General features: G+C 42.5%; 1 protein-coding gene across 2 annotated transcripts; it reads right to left on the reverse strand.

Moving 5' to 3' along the window:
- Positions 1-1,923: 1,923 nt before the first annotated feature.
- On the reverse strand, positions 1,924-21,526 carry cabp1b (calcium binding protein 1b; the record flags this gene model as incomplete). 2 transcript variants are annotated; one of them, XM_079179208.1, is made up of 8 exons in its annotated part: positions 1,924-1,949; positions 2,596-2,668; positions 2,820-2,894; positions 3,044-3,153; positions 3,381-3,524; positions 3,621-3,651; positions 4,533-4,700; positions 20,867-21,526. In XM_079179208.1, 8 exons carry the CDS (start codon positions 21,524-21,526, stop codon positions 1,924-1,926), a joined length of 1,287 nt encoding a protein of 428 aa, XP_079035334.1. The 2 variants fall into 2 exon arrangements, with proteins under 2 accessions (XP_079035334.1, XP_079035335.1); XM_079179209.1 differs by lacking the exons at positions 4,533-4,700; positions 20,867-21,526 and adding an exon at positions 7,570-7,611.
- Positions 21,527-21,893: the final 367 nt, after the last annotated feature.

A 21,893-nucleotide genomic window follows, 5' to 3' on the forward strand; every position in this document is an offset into this window, starting at 1 on the left:
AATTTTTAAAAACTGAAATCTTTGATGGAGCTCATTTTAGCTTTACAAACATCACAGACTTGATTCTGTCTCAACTACAGACTTTGATGGATTAACTTAATTTTCTCCATCAAGTGAGGGTTAAGTTTATTTTGATCTTCAGATGAGGTTTCCTTAAAAAGGTTCACCCCAAAATTGAATGTGGAGGCATCAGTAGCTCAGTCCGTAGGGGCCTGAAAGAAATGCATTTTACCCAAGAGGGATTTTACCCAAGAGGGATTAATAAAGTAGTTATTTTCTTTAAAGGATTACGTGTTTGTCCACATAGAAAAAGACAAGAGTTCCCATAATCTGGCCGTCTGGACAAAATAATGTCCTCATAACACTGTTAATACATGCAACACACACTACAGAAATTGCTTCTGCGCTTAAGTTCAAGCTCAATAAAAACCTTTATTTTTTATATACTCTGCTACAAATGTCAGTTATTTCTTGCATGCATAGTTTAACACTTAAGACAAGTAAAATCACAAAGTAAGATTTCCCTTGAGAAGAATATCTCAAACTTTATAGCATGCATAAACCCATGTCCATTTATGAACAACCAATAATTTAGCTGCCCCAATAACCAGGAGAGGCATTTTAAGCAGCCATTTTGAAAATATAATCCAATGGATCATATTTCTAAAACACGCTGCATACACTTACTACACTGCATAAGACTCAAATGATACTTTTGTAAACTTTCTTTGGCTTTTTTCATAAAGCAGCGAATGCTTTGTCTTTACAAATATAGATAATTAAGGTAAAAGAGGGTAAAGAAATTGGTTTTAGAGCATATGTCAGGGGCAGTTTATGGAAGAGGTTGATTGTTCAATTCATTTTGAGGTATTAAAGTTAAAAGTGTAAAAGTTGTACCAAAGTGAAAATCACTTCAGGACTGTTCTGAAGACTCTGTAGACTCACAAAACCCCCAAATAAACGAGTACATTTATCAAAGCTCTGACACAAATGAAAGAATTAACAGAATCTCTCTTTCATGTTTAGAATTAACGCTCTTTCATGTTTATCATCTGCCATGAGTAGATGATCTGTCAAACTCTGTGTGTGTTCATGCCGAGTAATATTCAGAATTAATAAAACGTAAATGGAGTTCAAAAGGCCTATCGCATTCAAGATTAGTAACTCACTGTAACTAGTGAGAATTTCCAACAGGAATGTTTACAGTTGAAGGAGTCTTACGCACACCGAAAATTACATATATCTCACAGTATGACGGACATAATGTTATTAAAGTAAGAAGAACTGCATCAGTGCTACGTTACACATAATTACAGAACAAATATCGGCTTGCATTAAGCAGGGTAGTCTTACAGGACGTAATAAACCTACAATAGGGTTAAGAGAGAAACAACAGTATGCACAAGACACAAACACAGCTTTGACAGGAACACATGAAATATTGCCATATTGTCATATATCATATTTGTGCTTAAGATGTCCTCAGCTTTAGAGAGGAATGTGCTGTATTGGTTTCGCTGCTAGTTGAAAATGTATTTTTAATTGCTACAGTTATCAACATAGTGTTCCCTGGACCCATTGAGTCAACAGCCACACCAGCATTTAAAATATTATTACCAAAGGAAAATATGCTTTTTTAAAACTCACTTTGTAAAAGTCATAAATGCAGCTGTTGGTTTTGTGTATGTTCTAAGAAACAGCAGCAGCATATAATCAACAGTGTTGCTCCAGGCTGTAGTCGTCAGCCGTTGTGCTTCAGCATGGCAGTTTCAGGGCTGGGTTGATATGTTTTTGTTTTCTTGTTTGTCGCCGGTTCAGAAGTTCCAGATCCGTCTGTACTCTGCACTGGACTCTCTCCTCTTTCTCCCATACCAAACAGAGAATCCATGTTGTGTTTTAACATGTCGACTCTCTGGCAGGAACTCATCGAGACATCATCCGCACAAACTCTGGGAATTAAAGAAAAGGACGAAGTGTTTTCAATGAAATGCATGATGCAGCTAAACTAAGGGTACAGTACATTTGTCAGGTGTACACAAGCACAACCCAGGTCAAGGTCTCAAACATCATATTAGTCATGTTCACCATTTACATGCATTCTAGCACTCCAAAAAGAAACCCCTTTTTTCCCCGATCTTGTTCAATCACATGCTTGGACATTATTGCTGAATGATTGCATAAGTAATGCCGGGGAAACGTGAAATTGTTTTGATGTAAGTGCAATTGTGCTACTGAGAACAGCAGCCCTTTTTGATATTTTCATCCCTGAAAGCCTGTGCATCGTTTTCTCTGTGGGTAATCTATGAGGTGCCATAATCCCTCGGTATGGAGATAATCTGACAGCAACCTTCTGCCTTCATCCCCTCACCTCACCATCAGCATGGTATTGGAATATCAGCACACGTGTTTTGTATGTTACTTTGAACTTTGTGTGTGTGTTTAAGAGAGAGAGGCAGAATGATGGAAATAAAAAGACACCAACAGTAAAAAGGTTTTGTGTCGGGATGTATGATTCCCAGGCTCTGCACACAGTGAAATGTGTTATGCTGTATGAATTGCTAAGCATGGTGTCACACACAGTTTAGGACTCTTTACCTTCAAAGTCTACATGCCCGTCTCCGTTGAGGTCGATGTCTCGTAGGATGTCCTCCAGGTCTCTGTGGCCGACCTGAAAAGATCAGGTTGTGGGGAAGGTGTGAACATCCACGCCACAAACTCAGACAAGATACTCAAGCAGTAACAGACGAGATTCAGACAGACACCATGATTGATATGGACAGCAACAAACAGGAGGACAGACTCTCCCAGCAGCTCTGTACCTGTTGTCCTAAAAGCTTTTTCATCGCTTCTCGAAGTTCTGCTGTGCTGATCTGGCCGTCACCATTAGTATCAAACTGAGAATGATGAGAGAAACAGAGACAAATGTAAAATGACTACCAAACACTAGCAGCACATCCTTAAGAGTATTGCCATTTTCTATGCACATAAAGATTTTTGGTAACGATGCTGTTATCAAACTCAGTTTTCTACTTTGTGACCTTACCTCCTTGAATGCATCCCTCAGCTCTTTCACCCCGATCATGTCTGCCGTTTCAGCCAGAAGTTTGGGCCCCATGAGTTCGACAAAGTCCTCAAAGTCGACATGTCCTCCCACTGTTGGACAGATTGAAGAGAGGAAGCTGAATTGACCTTCAGGGTATTCTTACAGACAAAAGTAGTGATGCTGAATCCTTAGCACTGTTTTTAAAGTGTCTGTAGAAGTATTGAAGCCAAACCTGCAGCGATGACATGCACAACTGATTCTAAATGTTTGTTAGAGGAATGGGGGAAGAAATACATAAGAGACATGCAAACATACACACAGACACAGTTTTACTTACAATTCATGTTGATCTGCTGGCTCAGTTCTATTAGCTCCATCTCTGTTGGCATGTAGCCCATAGTTCTCATGCAGTTCCCCAGGTCTTTACAGCCGATAAACCCATCTTTGTCTTTGTCGAACTCCTTGAACGCCTCACGCAACTCTGAGAGCGAGGCAGACGGGGTTTTTAGTGTTATAGAGATGTGAACATTATTTGAGAATATTGTAAAATATCTGTGGTCCCTGAAATGTGCCATACCATCCATTTCTTCTGGCCTCAACTCTCGGTCCTGTGAAGGATCACAGTGCAAGGTTAGGATCCAAACACTGCGGCTATTTTCAAAATGATGCCATCACCCAGCATTCCTCACACAATAGGATGCTGCACGATAATAAGTAACTGCAGGTATGTGCAGCAGAGTGCCAAGAGTCAGCATGTTTCCTTCCAGCCAGAGAGGAAGAGCTCATCAGTGAGATCACCTGCTGAAGAAAACATGCACACTCTTGGCACTCTATGACACCCTGTTTAAAAATAATCGGAGAGAAGTATAGTAGCAGAAACAGGATGAAATATAGCAGAGACAAGGGAAAGCAACAGTTCCTTTAATTTGAGGTCCACTGAAGTAAAATGACCCAATCTCAACCCCTTCATCCATTACGAACAGCCATGGGAGAGCTTGTCATCAGGACAGTCAGTAACAGCGGTCGTCTACACTGAGGATTTCAACATCCCTGTTTTCTTTAATAACAAGACCGTAACGCATGTTGTTACAACTGGAATTACACAAAGGGAGAAAATTGTAACGTAAGGCGCATTTCTGCCATCACCATGACCCGGCTTTAGTAATACTCCATGCTGATACAAATGTCCACCAATGCTTATGAGTAATCCAGCCTCATGCATAACTATACACACACACACACACACACATACACACACCTACTCACAGACAGCCTTGCATTCAGCATTCTTGCTATCAAGAGGAAAGATTTCACATCCTAAAAATGCCATCTTCTCATTCCCGCTGCGTTTATTTACATGCTGTTAGTGCTGAGGTTACAGTGAGAGGTGATTACTACACTCATTCATCTCATGTGTCTGTTATTGTGGGTGTACTGTGTTGTGTGCTAATCTCTTGGCATGCACATGATATTGTCTGGACTTACGTACAGCCTGCCGGCTCTCAGCGAAGCCCTTGCGTAGAAAGATGCATGCAGGCCCCAGTACGTTGTGCATAGTGGCTCCGCTCTGGGCCAGGGCCACTAGCGGCTCAAGGTAGGCCCCCCCAGATCCCCCCTCCTCAGAGGACTGCACTGCTTTGTAGTTCTTCTTTTGGTCCTGGGGCAGCATCCGAGGCGGGGGGCCAGACATGGGAGCAGGGGCAAAGACAGGGGTTGAGACTGTGACTCAAGACTGTGGCAGCATGGAGTCAACAAGGAGCCAACAAGGAGCCAACAAGGAGGGGGGATGAAGGCGGTGACAGACATATGTCTGTCAATCGAGAGTCATGCAGTCATAGAGAGGTGTAGAGTCAGGTCAGTCATAGAGAAGCACCTCAGTCAGCGGGAAGAGGTTGTAATTTCATGACAAGAGCAATTGATGCCATCCACGAATCTGCCCTGCAGGTCACAATCCTGCACTGTGACGCAGAGGGCATCACGTATAATAGACAATGCCAATGGGGGAGTTAACTGCATAGCAAAAATACAATGCATATGTCCCGCTGACAGCCTCACAAAACAGCTCCTTAATCTTCAACTGCACATTTTGTTGCCAACCTTGTGATTAAAGGACAATCCCAATCTATCCGCTAAGCTACAGCCACACCAACGGTCACCAAAGTCATTGCTGAGATCGGGGAAAACGGCAACATCACAACAACTAGAACGGGGCAAGAAACACACGCAGTTATCATAGAAGTTTTAAAGAAACCAACCAGATTAGCCAAATTTATGATTTGTGATGAGAAAAATCATAACCCAACCACATGTTGTAAACATTAATTCCAATTACAGACCAACTGGTTGACATACTTGTGGTGTGGACACAATTTTCCTGTGCGTTGAGTGATTATTACCACATTTCAGGCGTACTCACGCACTGGTTTCATCTCCCAATGAAGTGGTTTAGATTATCTGACTGCTCATGTTTCTTGCCCCATCTCTACACTGACTCTGGTGAGATAATAATAACATTATCATAACCGATAGCAATGATGGATAGACCTAAAAATAAGACCAATGTTGTAATAAACTGGAAAAATGCTCCAATGCCCAATTTGTCGATGGTAAGAAACAACAGAGTCCACATGAGTCCACATTTAACTGACAGCATTATGATTCTAACTAATGACACGGTCTAAATGTGTTGGTAGTAATATGCTGTGTCTGAAGGTAGAGGAATCAAAGGAATGATGCAGTGTATTTATAATCAACAAGACGGGGATAGTTATTTTAATTTCAGTTGTTTTGTGTGCACATTACAGAATAATGACGTTGTCCAGAAGATGAGGCTAAAGTTCAGCCACTCATTTCATTATAATCACCCATTAGACGACTAACCAGGGGGCAAAAAGAGTTCTCTCAGCAGTCATCCCAATTACAGAGAAAGCTACAGGTTAATTAAAAACGGACAATCACTGCTCGCCAGTGGACAAAACAAGCCCTTTCTAAATAAAGCCAAATAAGGTCCAGCCATTGCTCTGACTAATATTTGAATTAGAGAGAGCAGCGGCCTGATCTCAGGCAAAATGCAGAACACATATTCTTTTACCATCTACTTCGGCAGCAACATCTCTTGCTTATAAAACATGAAAATGTCGGTCAAGTCTTCAATTACCGCCGTGTAACATTAAACTCAGTCGAGGAAAATCCAGCGAAAAGCGAGTGGAGTGGACTCACTGTCACAGCGAATTACCAAGGCACCATTTTTGCTGCTGCTTCAAATCTCACAGACATAAGCTACCCGTCTACAGATGCTTTTACAGTCAACATATGACACATTTACACGCATGCATCGTGAAAAATGAATATGCAAGCATATACTAAATGCAAATATACACTGTATAATACTTTCTACAGATGACCTTCACACTCCATCTGTTACCATGCCAGTTCTAATGCCAGTTCATGCATTCCTCCAGTCCCAACCACAGGAACGAATGCCCACTGGGTAATCTGACCAAGTGATGCATGGAGCTAGGCTGTCTGAGGGTATATCGTGCCAGAAAAACTACTATGAAGCCACGCGCTTGCAGTTATATAACCAAAAAAAAAAAGAAAACCTTCTCCACCACTCCAACCTTTTTAGCACAGATGGCATCAACAGTTGCTTGTCATATCGTGCTTTCTCAAGGATGTGCAGCTGCTGATCTGAAGAAAACCTATTTGTGGGACCGTCTGCCTGCTACACTGAGAGTCTATTCAAGCATACGCCGATACGATGAGGACAGCTGATGCAAGAGATGTATTGTACAGACGAAGGTCAACGTCTTGAGCCTTTACAGAAATGGTTTTGAATGTTCTTTCCTCGTTCTTCAACTGCGCACTTGTGTTGTTCGTCTAAAAGCCTCAATGCCAGCGGTACGTTTGATCGAATAGAATCTGACAGTAAAAACAGAACACCTGTTTGCAACATCACGTCCCGCAGGTGCAGGTTCAACAGCTCAGAAATCTTTCGCTGGCTGGTAAGGTTGCGTCGCCGTGCAATTTGACCCGACTCTAATCTTCGGTGACATGTTCCACATTCACCAACGACACCTCAGCCAACAGGTCGAGCACAAGCAGCACTAACCAACTCCTCTGACCTTTGTCTAAAAGGTTAAAATGGGTTTCTAGGGAATGCGGACATGCACTAGCGAGCACAGAGGGAAATTGTATCTAACAAAAAGACACATTAGAAAACGGAATAATTATTAGCGCTAGCCCTAAACATGCAAAATGAGTTTTCCACAAAGTCATAGTTAATAATAAGGAGTGTAAATTCCTAACATTGTCTGAAACTACAGCATAAAACACAAGCTTTATCTTGAAAAACTATTTAATTATTCTCCCATGTGCTTGGACTCCAGCAACACAAAACACAGGGACACCCAGTCAGACAGTACAGGGTTCAGTCAAATAGCTTTGGATCAAGTTGGGGACACACCATGAGACAAACATGCACCAGTCAAGGGGATTCAAGGAGACCACAGCAGAGAAGACCTTACCTTCTTGGTGAAAATTTTGAGCGACTTTACAGAGTTGCCCATTGCAAAGAAAAATCCTTCTTGTTTTATGTTTTTTCTCTAACCGTGTCTGTGTTAGTGTGGCTGTATGTAAGTGTATGCATGGGTTTTTGCATATGTTTCCGGGCATGCATGGGAATAGGAGGGGTTAGAAAGGGAAAGAGGGTTCAGAGGGTCATCGACTAATATAAGAGGACATTTGGAACAAGGCAGGGAGAGGAGCAGAGGTATCATAGGGGGGAGAGGAGGTAGGAGGGAGAGGACGTATACTGGGAGAACCTACAGGCAAAGACGCCGGAAGGTACGAGGGGAGGGACACTAAAACAAAAGAGGGAATATGTAAACAAGGACAAAGGACGGATCAGAACAACACACAAATAAGCAAGGGAGAGGAAGCATGCGTGTGATCAGAGCGAGATGCAAGCGCCAGGAGTAGAAAAAGAAAGATTGCTTATTCATTCCATCCTCTCTCCTACAGTGTCTTTCCTCCCTCCCCTCTACCCTCTCTCTCTCCCTCCCTCCCCTCTACCCTCTCTCTCTCTCTCTCTTTCCATCTCTTTCTCTGTCCGTCGGTCTGTCTCTTGCCCTTTTTTACCCTCACTCTCGCTCTCTCCACAGTTCCAAACCATCAATGCGAATGTGACAGAAGATGCTCGTTCGGACACGCATATTACCTTCCCCTGAGCGAGACGCTGGATAAACCAATCCAAACATGCACACACACACGCACACAGACACACACTCGATTAAACACACACGGATGTGGGGCTGTGGAGCTAAAAATATCACACACGCTCTCTATTCACCCCCTACTCTCCCATACCCACTCATCCCCCAGCATCCATCCCCCTCTCTCAATCACACACACACACACACACACACACACACACACACACACACACACACACACACACACACACACACACACACACACAATGTGTTAGCTTCCATAGGCTGTACATTCATTGGTACAGAGTGTGAAGAACACAACCGGGAGGGAAATGTGTGTGTTCAGGTCCTGAAGTAAAGTACAAACCTGAGGTACATTACAAGATTGTGCATAGTATTTATCTCACCAACAAATTTGTCTCAAGATATGTGATTATTGATACATAAATCCCCTCATGGATCAACTGGAAGTCAAATTGTCATATAGCTGAAAGCAAGAAAAGTTGACAACTTCCACCAAAGTCATTTTTTTTCCTTTTTTTTTCCTTTCTGGGATTTAAAGCATAAATTAAAAACGTGCAATAAACAGATGGATGGAAACGTAGGAGGATCACAGGTGTAATAATTCATGATCAGATCCGTATAAAGAGAGAGAGTTGCGTCAACGGAAGTTCAAAATGCTTGCTCGTCATGTGATTCACGTTTACTTCAGATGGTTCCGGTACTTGGCGGGTAATTCTCATGCGTAGATATTGGTAGAAATCAGAGAGACGGAACTGCGATTTTTGCTAATTAGTAGTCAATAAATGAATCAATTTATGATATTCATAAACAACATATGTATTTAGTTACATCAATTTTGTCATGAAAGTAAAATTTGCTAATATTGCATGATTAGTAAGTGTAACAGCTAGAGTTACCTGCCATGTTTTTAGGCTAAAGTTCCCTTGTTTAAAGGAACAGTGTGTGAGATTTAGTGGCATCTAGTGGCGAGTTTGCAGACTGCAAGCAGCAACACACCCCTCACATTCCCAGTGGGTTGGAGAACTACAGTGGCCCTCAAGTAGGGAAAATCCTAAAGATACCTAATCCTTAGGATTAGGAGCCACTCTTGTCAATATTAGATTCTTTTCATGACTAAATAATTGCTCTAAAAGACATATATATCATTTTAAACAACTAAAATTCAGAACAGGAGTAGATGTCGCCACCTATTTACCAAATGGCATGGTCACTCATCATGTATTCCAACGATGGCTGGGTGACCATCATGAATAGTGGACTGGATGCTGTGGGAGTGGACAAACAGGTATCTAATTTATGCTTTTACACTGTTATGGTAAGGCGAGAGAGAGGTGTTAATTTCAACTTCTTAAGACAGCAGCGTACTACTCTTGCACGAGAAAACAGAATCTGATGTCTCTCTCCTCCTCTTCCCCCTCTCAGCCTGTGCTGAACTACAATCAATCGACGCTTCTTTTCTTCATCTCCTTCATTGTTATGAGCTTCTTTCTGCTCGACATGTTTATTGGTGCCATGGTGGAAACCTTCCACCAGTGTCAGCAGGCTCAAAAGAGACGAGATAAAGAAGAAGAAGAAGAAGAAGAGAGACTACTGCAAGGCCACGGCAAAGGTAATGAGCGTGCTGACAGTCTTTTGGTCTAAGCATCGCATCTCAGAGTCTGAAAAACAGAAACAGAAAGACTGGTTTGGTCACGCAAACTGGGACTGATCACGAAGGTCTGATGCATGCGTCAGGTTTTTTTCCCCGAGCTTCACCTGAAAATAACACGTTGGTGAGAGCGGCAAGAGTGAATGACAGCAGTAAAGTGCCAAAAAAAACTAAACGGTTAAGAGCCAAATGACGTTGAAATGCTGTTTAGACTTGAGGGGAACTACAACATTGTGCGTAATCAATACATCGATCATTGTAGCCATGAATGCATCTCTCTTTTCTGTCTGTGTACATCTAAATATCTGCATCTTTGTGTGTGTGTGTGTGTGTGAAGACACGGGTGTTCCCGAGCCCGAGCAGAAGCCGTACTACACATTCTACGGCCGCAAACGTCGAGCCATCCACACCCTGTGTACCAGCCACTTCCAGGACGTCTTCATGGCTGTCGTCATCTCGATCGGTGTCTTGGTAATGGGTATCGAACATTATGATCAACCTATGGTAAATGCACACACACACACACACACACACGCACAATCACGATGTACAGCGTAGAACTGCCACAAAAAAATGAATTTAAATGGACTCTGTTGATGGATGGAAACTAACCTGTGTGTGTGTGTGTGTGTGTGTGTGTGTGTGTGTGTTCAGTACATAGATATGCTTATAGAGTATTGCCACTATGTGCTCACCGTCATCCTGATCTTTGAAGTCCTGCTGAAACTTGTGGCATTTGGCACCCTGAGGTTTATGCAAAACAGGTAACCTACTAGAATGAGGGCGAATTTTACTTCCTTATTCGCTGTGATTTATTGTCAGCGCCTAACGTGTTGCATGACTTTTGTGTGTGTGTTTAGTTGGTATCTGCTGGACGTCGCTGTCGTCTTGGTGTCCATCCTGGGTATCATTTTGAACGAGATAAGGATGACAAAAACAATTCCCATCAATCCCAACATCCTGAGAGTCTGCAGGGTGTTCAGACTGGCACAAGGTGTGCAAACACAATCGACAAAAGGGGAATTTTTTTTGCGTTCTGCATTTTTTTGCGATCAAAAAAATGTCGCTGTGTGTCCTGAATGCACTTGTACAAAGTTATTCATGACGTGTCACTCTTCAGTCCTGAGGGCCCAGAAGATACGTGTTGTGCTGAAAACGATCCAGAAAACGCTTTTGCAGGTAAACGCTTTACATATGAATTTGTTTTTGTCTGATTCCTTATAAATGTAAAGTAAGAATGAATGGTTCAGAATTGACAGCATCTATGATGTAGTGTTTGTTGTGCGTGAGGGATCTAATGTGCATTTTGATTCCAGGTTGGAAACATATGTCTCCTCTTCACGTTCTTCTTATTTTTCTATGCTGCGCTGGGAGTGGAGCTCTTCGGCACTCTAGGTCAGTCACATGACCAGCAGAGCACACACACACGTACACAAAGGCTTACAGCAAAGGATCATGGTCCCAGAGCTTATCCCAGAAGCCATATTGTTGCAGAGGAAACCAAGAAAGCGAGTGAGCGTAGGAAATAACACAGAAACAGCTATTTTAGCTAATCCTAATGGTGGACTATTACGCAGTGGAAATACTATAGGCTTACTACCGTGCTACACTATCAATATGTAAAGAATATACACATTTTCTTATTTAAAAAAAAATGTGCACCCTTCTGCCAAATCTGGTGCTGACATCTTTTGCACATTTCATTTTTGGGGATAAATAAACTGAGTTCGAATGATTTTTGTTTAGTTGCTGACTCAAGACACATATCGGATGCATTTTAGTGGTTCAAACCAACATGTCCACAGTGCAGAAGTCAGCATCTGAATGTCTGTGTTGTGCGTCTCTGTGTGGATCAGAACACGACAACCTGTTTTGGGACAAGAACGACCAGCTCAACTTCAAGCACTTCGGAATGGCCCTGCTCACGCTCTTCCAGGTGTGCACCGGGGACAACTGGAGCGTGATCATGAAGGTATGCACACACTCACACACACACACACACACACGCGGATACACACAAGCTGTAGACGCGCATCATCGCCTGACCACCGAGGAAGCAGTGACGTCCAAAAGTCATTCACTATGGCACAGTATCAGACACTGGCATGCATTGAATGTGAAACTTTAAGGGTATTATCCCACTGACACCATGGCCACTTTCCAACAAAATGCCATATTTAATAAAACAAAAATAGTTTGATACTGGTGTATTAATTAAGAACTGCAAACACCTCTTTCATAGGTGTCCGGTGACACCGGCCAGTTATTTGAAGGTGATCCACACATTTCAGCGAACTGATAGGACAGTGGGTGGGGTTGTGTAAAATCCTGTGATACCTTTTACTAGTTGGAGTTTTTAATTAGTGTCTATTAAAAAAGACACTTTGGTAACCCTTTGTTTAATTCATTTAATACATTTCCCATTCATTTTCTGGGAGGTGTCCTGTAAAGAAATGAGCCGTTTGGTTCTCGTTATAGGGACGATGGAGACACTGTTCACTTGCAATACATTTATTTCAGCTAATTGCTGTTGTAGCATAAGGAGTGTTTTATAGTGCACAGCCGGGAATTATTGGGGAAGTATTAGTAAATGATAGACCCATAAAATAAAGTATTACAATAATGTTTGTAAGATCAGATTTGTCAAGCGTAAGATGAGAACTGTTTATCTCTTTTAAGTTTCTAATTGTAAGTAAGTAAGTAAGCTTACACACAGACATTAGTCACAAAGTGCTTAACAGGAGCAGAATTACAAACATAAAAAACACAATGTGACCATGTAAGGGCCAATAATTGTCCGATTAATAAAGTCACCGTGGTGTCTAAACATGTCTGTGTGCCAGTCCCTCTTCCTTTCTGAATCCTGGCTCTGTGCCTCTCAAGGACGCCATGAAGCCGTGTCATCCTGGAGACAACGGCTGCTTCCCCTACTTCTCCTGGGTGTCGCCACTATACTTCGTTGCCTTTGTGATCACGGCCCAGTTCGTACTGGTGAACCTGGTGGTCGCTGTGATCATGCACGCAAGGGACGACAGGGACGACAGCACCGAGGTAAAGTTAATGCACGGCTCAGGAGAGCTTTCCTAATATTTTCCTAAAAATGTCGTATGAGGTTTTGCTGACAGAGCTGTATGATACAGGACTAATTCTAGGGAAGATGTAGGCTTTGTCTTCATTTTACTCACATCATGCAATACATGACCATTCATTCCAATTGATTGTAGCCTAGAAAACATTTCAGTAAGTGCACGGCAGGTCAACTGAACATGAAAACGTGTGAAATGTTTTGCAGACAAAGAGTTTCCAATAATAAATCAATATTTACAAACGAGCTTATGTCCTCCAAAGAATTTTCTCTGGAAATCAACACATGCTTATAAAGTCAAAACAAATAAGCTAATTCAAATAAATGTCTCGGGAACTTGGTCTCTATTTTTTTAAAATATTTTTAGTAGTACATTAAATAAATCACCAACAGCAACAGCTCTTACTGTGATTTAATGTCAGATCCACGTCTTTCCAGAAACAATGTTAAGTGCATACGGTGGATTATTCAGACTAACTGGGACGCTGTTTCTAGAAAGAAGACACATTGTACAAAGATTGAACTGTGGGAGGAAAGCTGACAAGAACAAAATACAAAAAATAATGAAATAAACCAACTTTGATTTCTGACTTTCAGAAATACCAATGTTACAGAAGATTATTTAATATTTTAACAATCCTTCTAACTTGTGTGTGTGTGTGTGTGTGTGTGTGTGTGTGTGTGTGTGTGTGTGTGTGTGTGTGTGTGTGTGTGTGTGTGTGTGCGTGCGTGTGTGTGTGTGTGCCTGTGTGTGTGTGTCCCGTAGGAAGAACTAAGTGATGTTGAGCCGGTCTTGTCTCCAGATGAGAGCGTCCCGTTAGAAGAGCCTGAGAGTGATGTTCACGCCACATCGTCCATTTGAAAGCAGTTGTTTCATTCTAACAGAATGATTTATTGATTTGAACTGCTATTTTGATGTTGTATGTACCTTTTTCTAATAAAATGTGGTGCCAGCTTGAACTGTTACAGCTCTGTTAATTGTTGGAATGCTGATTAATTAAGCAGCATTATCTGAATCTTTATTAAACTATTTATTTCAACTACACTACAGCTATTACTACTACTACAACTACTACTTCTACTACTATTACTACCACTACTTCTACTACTATTACTTTGACAGTACCATCGTTTAGCTTCCAGCTTTTCCTGCATTGTAACTCAGCTCTTAGCTTCTTTAGATAATACAGTTTAGCTTCCAACTCTGCCAGTTAGACGTTTCAACGAGAAGGGTTTTCACCAGTGCAGTTTAATGCTTTTGGGCTTCAACATTTTTCAGGCAGGTAGTTTCCTATTTCTGTATTTTCAGCACTGTGTGCGTGAGCATTCACATGAATGTGCATCGCTAAAACCGGGCGCAGTTAAGGCGTTAAGTTTAAGTTTGGTTGGTTCAACCGACAAAGAGTCCATTCTAAAGGCGGGTCTTTACAAAGACAGATAGCTGTTAGCACCAGGCACAGGGAAGACCAGTCGGTTCAACCTGCTCCCGAGGCCGAACACTCTGGAGACAGAAGAAGTCAAAAAGTAGCCTGGATGTGTTGATTTGTGGAGTGGCATCAAGACTAGAGACGGGAAACGATTCCAAACTGTCTGATCCATATATAGGGATTGTATAACCTCTGTGTTTGTCTCAATTTCGGCATGTTTTTCGGACAGTTGTGCGTTGCCAAAACACACATGCGTTTATTACACTGAGAACGTGTCAGACTAACTTGCCATTCAAATGTTAATTGATTAATATGTTTAACTACTCCTCTGAAAAGTATTGCAGTAATACGTCACATGTTTAAACTCACAACTAGAAACTGGAGAAGCAATACCGAGCTACAGAGTGGAGTTTAATGACCCCAGTTTACGACCCCTATGCATTCGTCTGGTTGTGGCTCTCAAAATCTCTCTCTCTCTCTCTCTCTCTCTCTCTCTCTCTCTCTCTCTCTCGCACACACACACACATACACAGTGAAGCATCACAATGTCATGTTAAGCTTGAAGGACAGATCAAAGGCAAAATGTGAAAGAAATCACACATGGATTGCAAACCATTGAGGATGCAAACCAACACGTGAAAATGCAAACACACAGTCAGGCAAAGAAATGCTCCCTCTCAGCTTCTCTCATCCACACACACACACGGACACATATATTGTAAAGCACTGAGAAAGTGAGTGATCAGCTAAAGATCAAACACCTCTGACACTAGCAGTGAATGGTAAATGGACTTGTATTTGTATAGCACCTTTAGCCTTTCGACCACTCACAGCGTTACTTGTCAGCACCCATTCATACACAATCATACACTGATGGCAGGGGCTTCAATGCAAGGTTCCACCTGCCCATGAGGACTAAATCTAATACACGATCACACTCATTTGTATGCCGATGGCACAGCCACCGGGAGCAATTTGGGGTTAAGTGTCTTGCCCAAGGACACATCGACATGGACTGGAGGAGCCAAGGTTCTTATGATTGGAAGATGAGCCACTCTTAGCCACAGCCGCCCCCACAAAGCAACAATGAAAAGGAAAATATGTATTAATTAGAGGTACTTTTACTTTTTATATTTTAGTATTTCCATTTTATGTTACTTTATACTTCTACTCCACTATGTCTCAGAGAGAAATATTTAACTTTTCACTCCACTTCATTTATATTAAAGCTATTTAATAAAATTGTACATATAAAAATATGATCAGCTTATAAATAATGATAAATTGTTTTATATTAATGTACCGAATGGAATGAAAAAATAGAATTGTAGTTTGACCAGTGACAACATTAAAATTTTAGCCATGCATTAGTAACAATAATGATATTATTCCAATAATAGTAAAATTACTCATTATGTAGAACCATAAGCTGTTCTACATAATGAGTAATTTTACCTTAAGTACATTTTTTTTTCTATTTTAAGTTACATTTTAAGTTAATTTAAGTATTTTTTTGTAGAATTGGTACTTTTACTTACCCAAACGAAAAGATTAGATAGGAGATAGAACTCCATTGAGAGTAAAAATGCTCTACTTTGAATACTATTTTCCATTCGCAGTGTATGTGCACTGGAGTCTTCATGTCTCTGCATCACACGTGTGTAAATTGCATATTGAACCACAATTGGCTTGTGAACAAGCGGTGATGTCACAAAATCTTGCTTGAACACGTCTTCAGTTTAGCAGAGACAAACTCTCTCCCTTCAGGAGATGAATGTGAGAACAGCTGGCTTCGTGTCAAACTCTGCACAGTAAAGGTCAAACATCCAAGTGAACAACAAGTAACAATAAGCGAAACACATTTTTGGAGCGCGGGGGACTTTAAGATCTGAGTGCTTCTTCCACCATCGTCGTCTCAAACTACAAACCATAACACAGTATAAAACCCTCATTATAGGTTTGTATCTGCAGCATATACTCCTGAGATAACGTTAGCGGGATATGCAATACTAATAAACATCCTTATTTCCCTCTCCTGTTCGACCTTGTCTATTCTCCGCTATTTAAATGAACACATTCACACCAAAGTCGCTTCAGATCTCGCTCCCATTCAATATCTCCGCGGCTCCTCTGTGTTGTGCTGCGGATGATTCACACAGCCTCTCACCGGAGGCTCATTGTGAACTTCAGAACACATCAGACGTCAGACACGGGAGCCGTCAGCTCTCATAATGTCAGACCATATAGTGTGCACGGGCATGAGATCCATTTCTCCCCTCTCCCTCCGCTGTGTCCTTCTCCTCACCCTTTCTCACTCACACACACACACACTTTACTTTGCATAACTACTTTCACACTACAAACCGACAGCGACCGACATCTTTATACATCTTTATACATTCACTGCGCACACAATGCAAATACATATAAGCGCGTGTCCCACAGGAGGCTCATTTCATGAGGAAATACTAATAATTGCTTTTGCTTTTCACTGAAGATCTTGAAGTCGTGGCCTATAATCCCGTTTCATCCACTGAGATCCAGCGTGCTAAATGAGCTCAGAGATGTAGGACACTGGAAGGAAGGGATGGATGTAATACCAAGCTCTCATGCGTTCATCATCAACCTGACAATTGTTATTTTGCTATCATAAATGGAGCACTTCTGTATCTTTTTTGTTTTTATCATGCAAAGTAGAATGACGTGTAACCATGTCCCGGTCAAACCGGTCTGTTCCCCCTTTAGCTATACTGAGTTTACTTCACAGTGTATTCATGATGCAAAGACAAAGGGATAAATAGAGTGACCATGAGATTTGTTTTGTTTTTTTGTATTCTTGTCGTCATCGGAGGACGTCTGCGCGATGATAAAACATACTTGCGTCATCTTCTTGTCCTTGAGCCGAGACGCCAAAGTGTTATCCTACAGTTGATTGATAAAGGAGAATGGCTAAAACCGTCAGCTCGCATGCTGATTATTCTGGTATTGCAGTGTTATTTCAGATAGTAGGCTACTTCATGTAACATTGGTCTAGTCAAACGTCTAGTGCGTCAGCACGCGGGGAAAATATTGACATGTCTCATTTAGCCAATTAAACCTCTGTTGTTTCTCCTCTGACTCATTTATCCCGTCCTCTGTCTCCCTGTCTCTCACAGATGTTTCCCTTTCAGCTCCAGGTCCCCATGAATATTTAGCATCTTCGTGCACACGCGTGTGCTCAAAATCGCATGCCTGTGCGGTTGTGTGCGCGGGCTTTTACAATTCACTGCCTAATCCTCGTCTCAAAAAAGGGATTTAACCAAAGAGTGCGTTTTTTCTACCTCCTTCTCTGCCAGCACAGATACAAAAATATCATCTGTGTCTAAAAATAGCCCACTCTAGACATGCTGGAGGCATATGCTGTGGTGAAAACGATGATCTCTTTCCACTTATTTATACCCAGCTCTCTTGCGCTCTTTTTCCTTTCCTTTCCTTTTTCCTTCCTTGTGAAGCATGCCTCCTCTCTCTTTTTACAGACGTCATCAAGGTCAGTGTGACCCCGACAGAGGAAAAAAAATAATTTGTGAGGGCAAAAAAAAAGAGAAAGAGAAAAGGGAACGACAGACAGGAAACGTCATTGGGTGCAAATGCGAGATGAGTAACAGGAAACCCAGGCGAGGAAGTGAAGGGCTAATCTGTGTTTTAAGACCTTTCCTCACATTGTCTCCAGCGCTGTCAGGTGGGAGCAGGGAAGTGAGAGTTGATGAGTGTTTGTCTTATATAACAATCATCAGGTCGGGCAGCGCTTTCTCCCGATTTATCCAATTGCCTCGCTTCCTTCTCTTTCTTTCCCTGCCTTATCACTTCTCCTGTCTCACTGATGTGACACACAGTGGACGGTTAATCCCCCTCACTCACACACTCTTTGAATTCGGACCTATTAGAGCAAACGGCACTTGCTCCCTCTGCTGGTTAATACACAAATTCTTTCATCTAAATGTAATTTGAAAATAAAATCATACTCCTCCTTAATAAATCTCTCATCAGTAGATAAAAGACCTCTTCCAATAACTGGTCCGTACCAGATTCCCAGTGATGTTATTTTTTTACAACAAGGTCATTGAAGGTCTCACAAACTGAGGGATATGGTGATTGTTAGAATATCTTAAAATAGAAACTGAATTTCTGCTGGGACTAAAAAAAAAAGAAAAGGGCTCATGCTCTGTCCTTGGTCAAGGTGTGTGGTGTAACCTCGATCATGTAAAGCCCTGAATGTGCAGAAATAAAGGGAGTTTTGTTCACTATGGTGCATGCCTGCTTTAAATATTTGAATTGTCAGATTAAAAATATGCTTTATCTAATAAATAACACAACATATCTGCAAATATCAAGTTGCAAAACACATTCAAGCAGCTAACACTTGTCCCGACTCTAACCGCCACACTAGCCTTTTTTTTTTTGCAATCATGATTCATGTCATGAATATGAAACTGTCGGTTTTTAATTGGTAGCGATGATGGAGACCTGCTCTTTTATTCGCCAGTTTCTCAAATTTGCTCTGTCGGGTATCATGCTTGCCGAAGCATTTGAATATTTCTACCAAGAAAAAAACAAAACATTCCGCCCTCCTCCAGGATCTCAAAATCAGGTCTTGGTGGGCTATTTTTTGATTTTCTTTCACAGGCAGCGAATTAGTTACTTGGGGTTGTATGCAGATCTTGATGTTACGTAAGAAAACATGAAATGTGTAATATCTCACCCTGTATTCTACATTGCTCTGCCACATCTACACAAGCAGCACTAAACACATGTAATCATGACTGCGTGGTCTCTAAAATGAAACAGCTTAAAAGAAAACATAATTTTGTCTTTCATTCTCACACGTATACGTCTTTCACCTGCTCGTGTTCACTCTTTCACACAAACAGCTGATGTGCACAACTGAGTAGCGTCAACTCTCTTCACAGTGACATCACAGAAAACTAACGTGATGATTGAGTTACAAAAGATACACTCATCATCGCTGAGTAACTACACTTTTTGATGTGATGTTTTTCAATCCTTGTTTCATCTACAGTTCACATTCCACTCACCAAAAACCGTTCAGAGCTCAGATCTGCAGGTTGCATTTCACAACATAACTCTTCAAATATAGGCTACAATAAGACTAAAATAAATGCTCACTGTTCCAAGAATTCCAGGCGGAAAACATATGTGATGGAAACGACAAAACGTCTGCTATTTCGACACACGTCAGCAGCTCTAGACCTTATATAGCACGCCGCTGCTCGCCTCGCTGGAACCCCTGAGACTGATTGAAGCTCTGGCCTGGATTGAGAGGAGTTATTTCTGGAACACATTAGCGTTTGGGGAGGTAATTGTCTCCTCTTGAGCTTTTTTATCATCAACGCAGAGAGAAGGATTTCAATGAAACAAGGAGAAACGATGGGGGGGAATAGACGGCCTGCCGCACTGTGATGTGTCGGAGTCAAGGGAGAAGTGTGGCAGACATCTGATGTATTAGTGAACAGGTGATGCAGGGAGGAACCGTTATTTGCTGTTGACCCTCTCATCACAGTCTCACAGCATATACATGGTGTGTGTGTGTGTGTGTGTGTGTGTGTGTGTGTGTGTGTGTGTGTGTGTGTGTGTGTGTGTGTGTGACAAGCTCTCAGCATTGAAAAGTTTTCCACTCAGGGGAAAGTTGATCCCCCTGCTGTTGCTCAGGTGACAGGCACATGAAAGCGTCTGTATTCATATTGGGATGCTTGGCAGACTGCAGCAGCCCCCTCCATCATGAAACTGATGGATACCAGAGATACAAACAGAAGCCTGATTTGGCCTGAACGCATGCATCCATTTTTAATCAACTGGGGTGACCAGAGGTCCAGTCACCCATGGCTTGCAGCTTCACCTCCACCTGCTGTCATCAATCAGCTCTGCAGGTCATACATTATTAAGCATCCACGGCTACAGTACATTTGTCAATAAAGGAGTAGATTATCAAACTTTCACTTTGTTTGAAATATGATAATGCTACTAAAACACATTAATACACTTGGTCCCTTTTGTACCTGGATTACTGGATTATTTTAGTCACATCATAGTGATACTGTCATTGACTGATTTTGTAAATTAGCTTATATTTGTAATTGTCTCTTTGCATTGCCTCTCCCAAATGTTCTGTGTTGAGGAAAAGCTCTCCTAAAACCTGGTCTTCTTACAGTGACAGTATTTGAAAGAAATGTTTCTTGACTAAAAAATATGCATTTAAAACTAAAGTTAAACCCACTGATGCTGCTGCTGCTCATATATTTACCAGAGTGCCCTTTGCATTGTGTTACACCACATCAGTGAGCAATAGGAAACTTTTTTTGCATTTACTTTAACAAACACACGTATAGTACCCGTTTAAAAAAGTTGAATCTCCTCCACCTGCCCCCTTACCTGCCCAAAGACTGACTTCACTATGGGATGAAGACGAGAGTCATACTCTGACGCGGGAGCGCTCGGTCGTTTGGACGTGCGGCTGTTTGCGGACTTGACAGGTGCGCCGGTCGCAGGTGGGTCAGAGCTGAGGCTGGAGGACGACCCGGTGATCACTCTCTCCCTGGGCTCGAAGAAGAAAGCCGCGTCGTCCGCTTGTTTTGGATAAGAGGGCGTCGGAGAGGTCTTCCTGCCCTGCGGGGAGCCGCCCTGGTGATGCGCTGCAGGAGGCAGCTCGCGGTGATGATGGGAGTGTTTGGACCTGGAGGACTTGCCGCGCTCTTTCTGATGCAGACTCGTCCGGTGTCTCGCTTCCTCCTGAGAGTAACCGTCATCCTGGAGGTTCGTTTGTCGGTGCTGAGAGGGGCTCTTGTGCCCCCGGTGATCGCCCGCACTTCGAGTGTCGGCGCTTCTCGGTTGGCAGAGAGGTCTCCGCGCGCTCGTCTCGCAGTCCTCCGTCCAGCCTTCATAATCGCTGCCTCCAGCTCCGGTGGGATGCTGCTGAGCCCGGTGGCTCCGGTGATCGCGTGGACCGCTACCGGAGTGCACAGACCTGCGGCTGGGCCCCGAGGATCTCAGCAGGGAGGTGGTGGACTCGCTTTTGGGGAGATCAGAGCTCATCGTTCGCTTTCTCTCGCTTGACGGGAGGAGTGATGCTGCTGCAGGCTGGAGGTCGAGTGTGGGAAAAGAAGGCAGTCCTCCACCACGTGCAGGTGTTCAGCATCAGCCGGTAGGACCCCACTCTCTAATCCACTTCCACACAACGCCGGGGACCAAGGTGAAGCAGAAGCCACCTGATCGAGCAATTGCAGTGAATGTGAAGTGCAGCCCGATGGCGGTCAGTGTGGCGCTTCACAGGGGGGGGGGGGGGGGGGGGGGGGCTCCGCTAACTTCGGATGACAGCATGTGTTGCGCTGCCGCGTGTCACACGCATGTCAGCGCGCAAAGTTCATTAAGACTCACGTCACTGCAGATCATTTACCGCATA

The sequence above is a fragment of the Pholis gunnellus genome, assembly GCF_910591455.1.
Source record: "Pholis gunnellus genome assembly, chromosome: 18".
Lineage (NCBI taxonomy): Eukaryota > Metazoa > Chordata > Actinopteri > Perciformes > Pholidae > Pholis > Pholis gunnellus.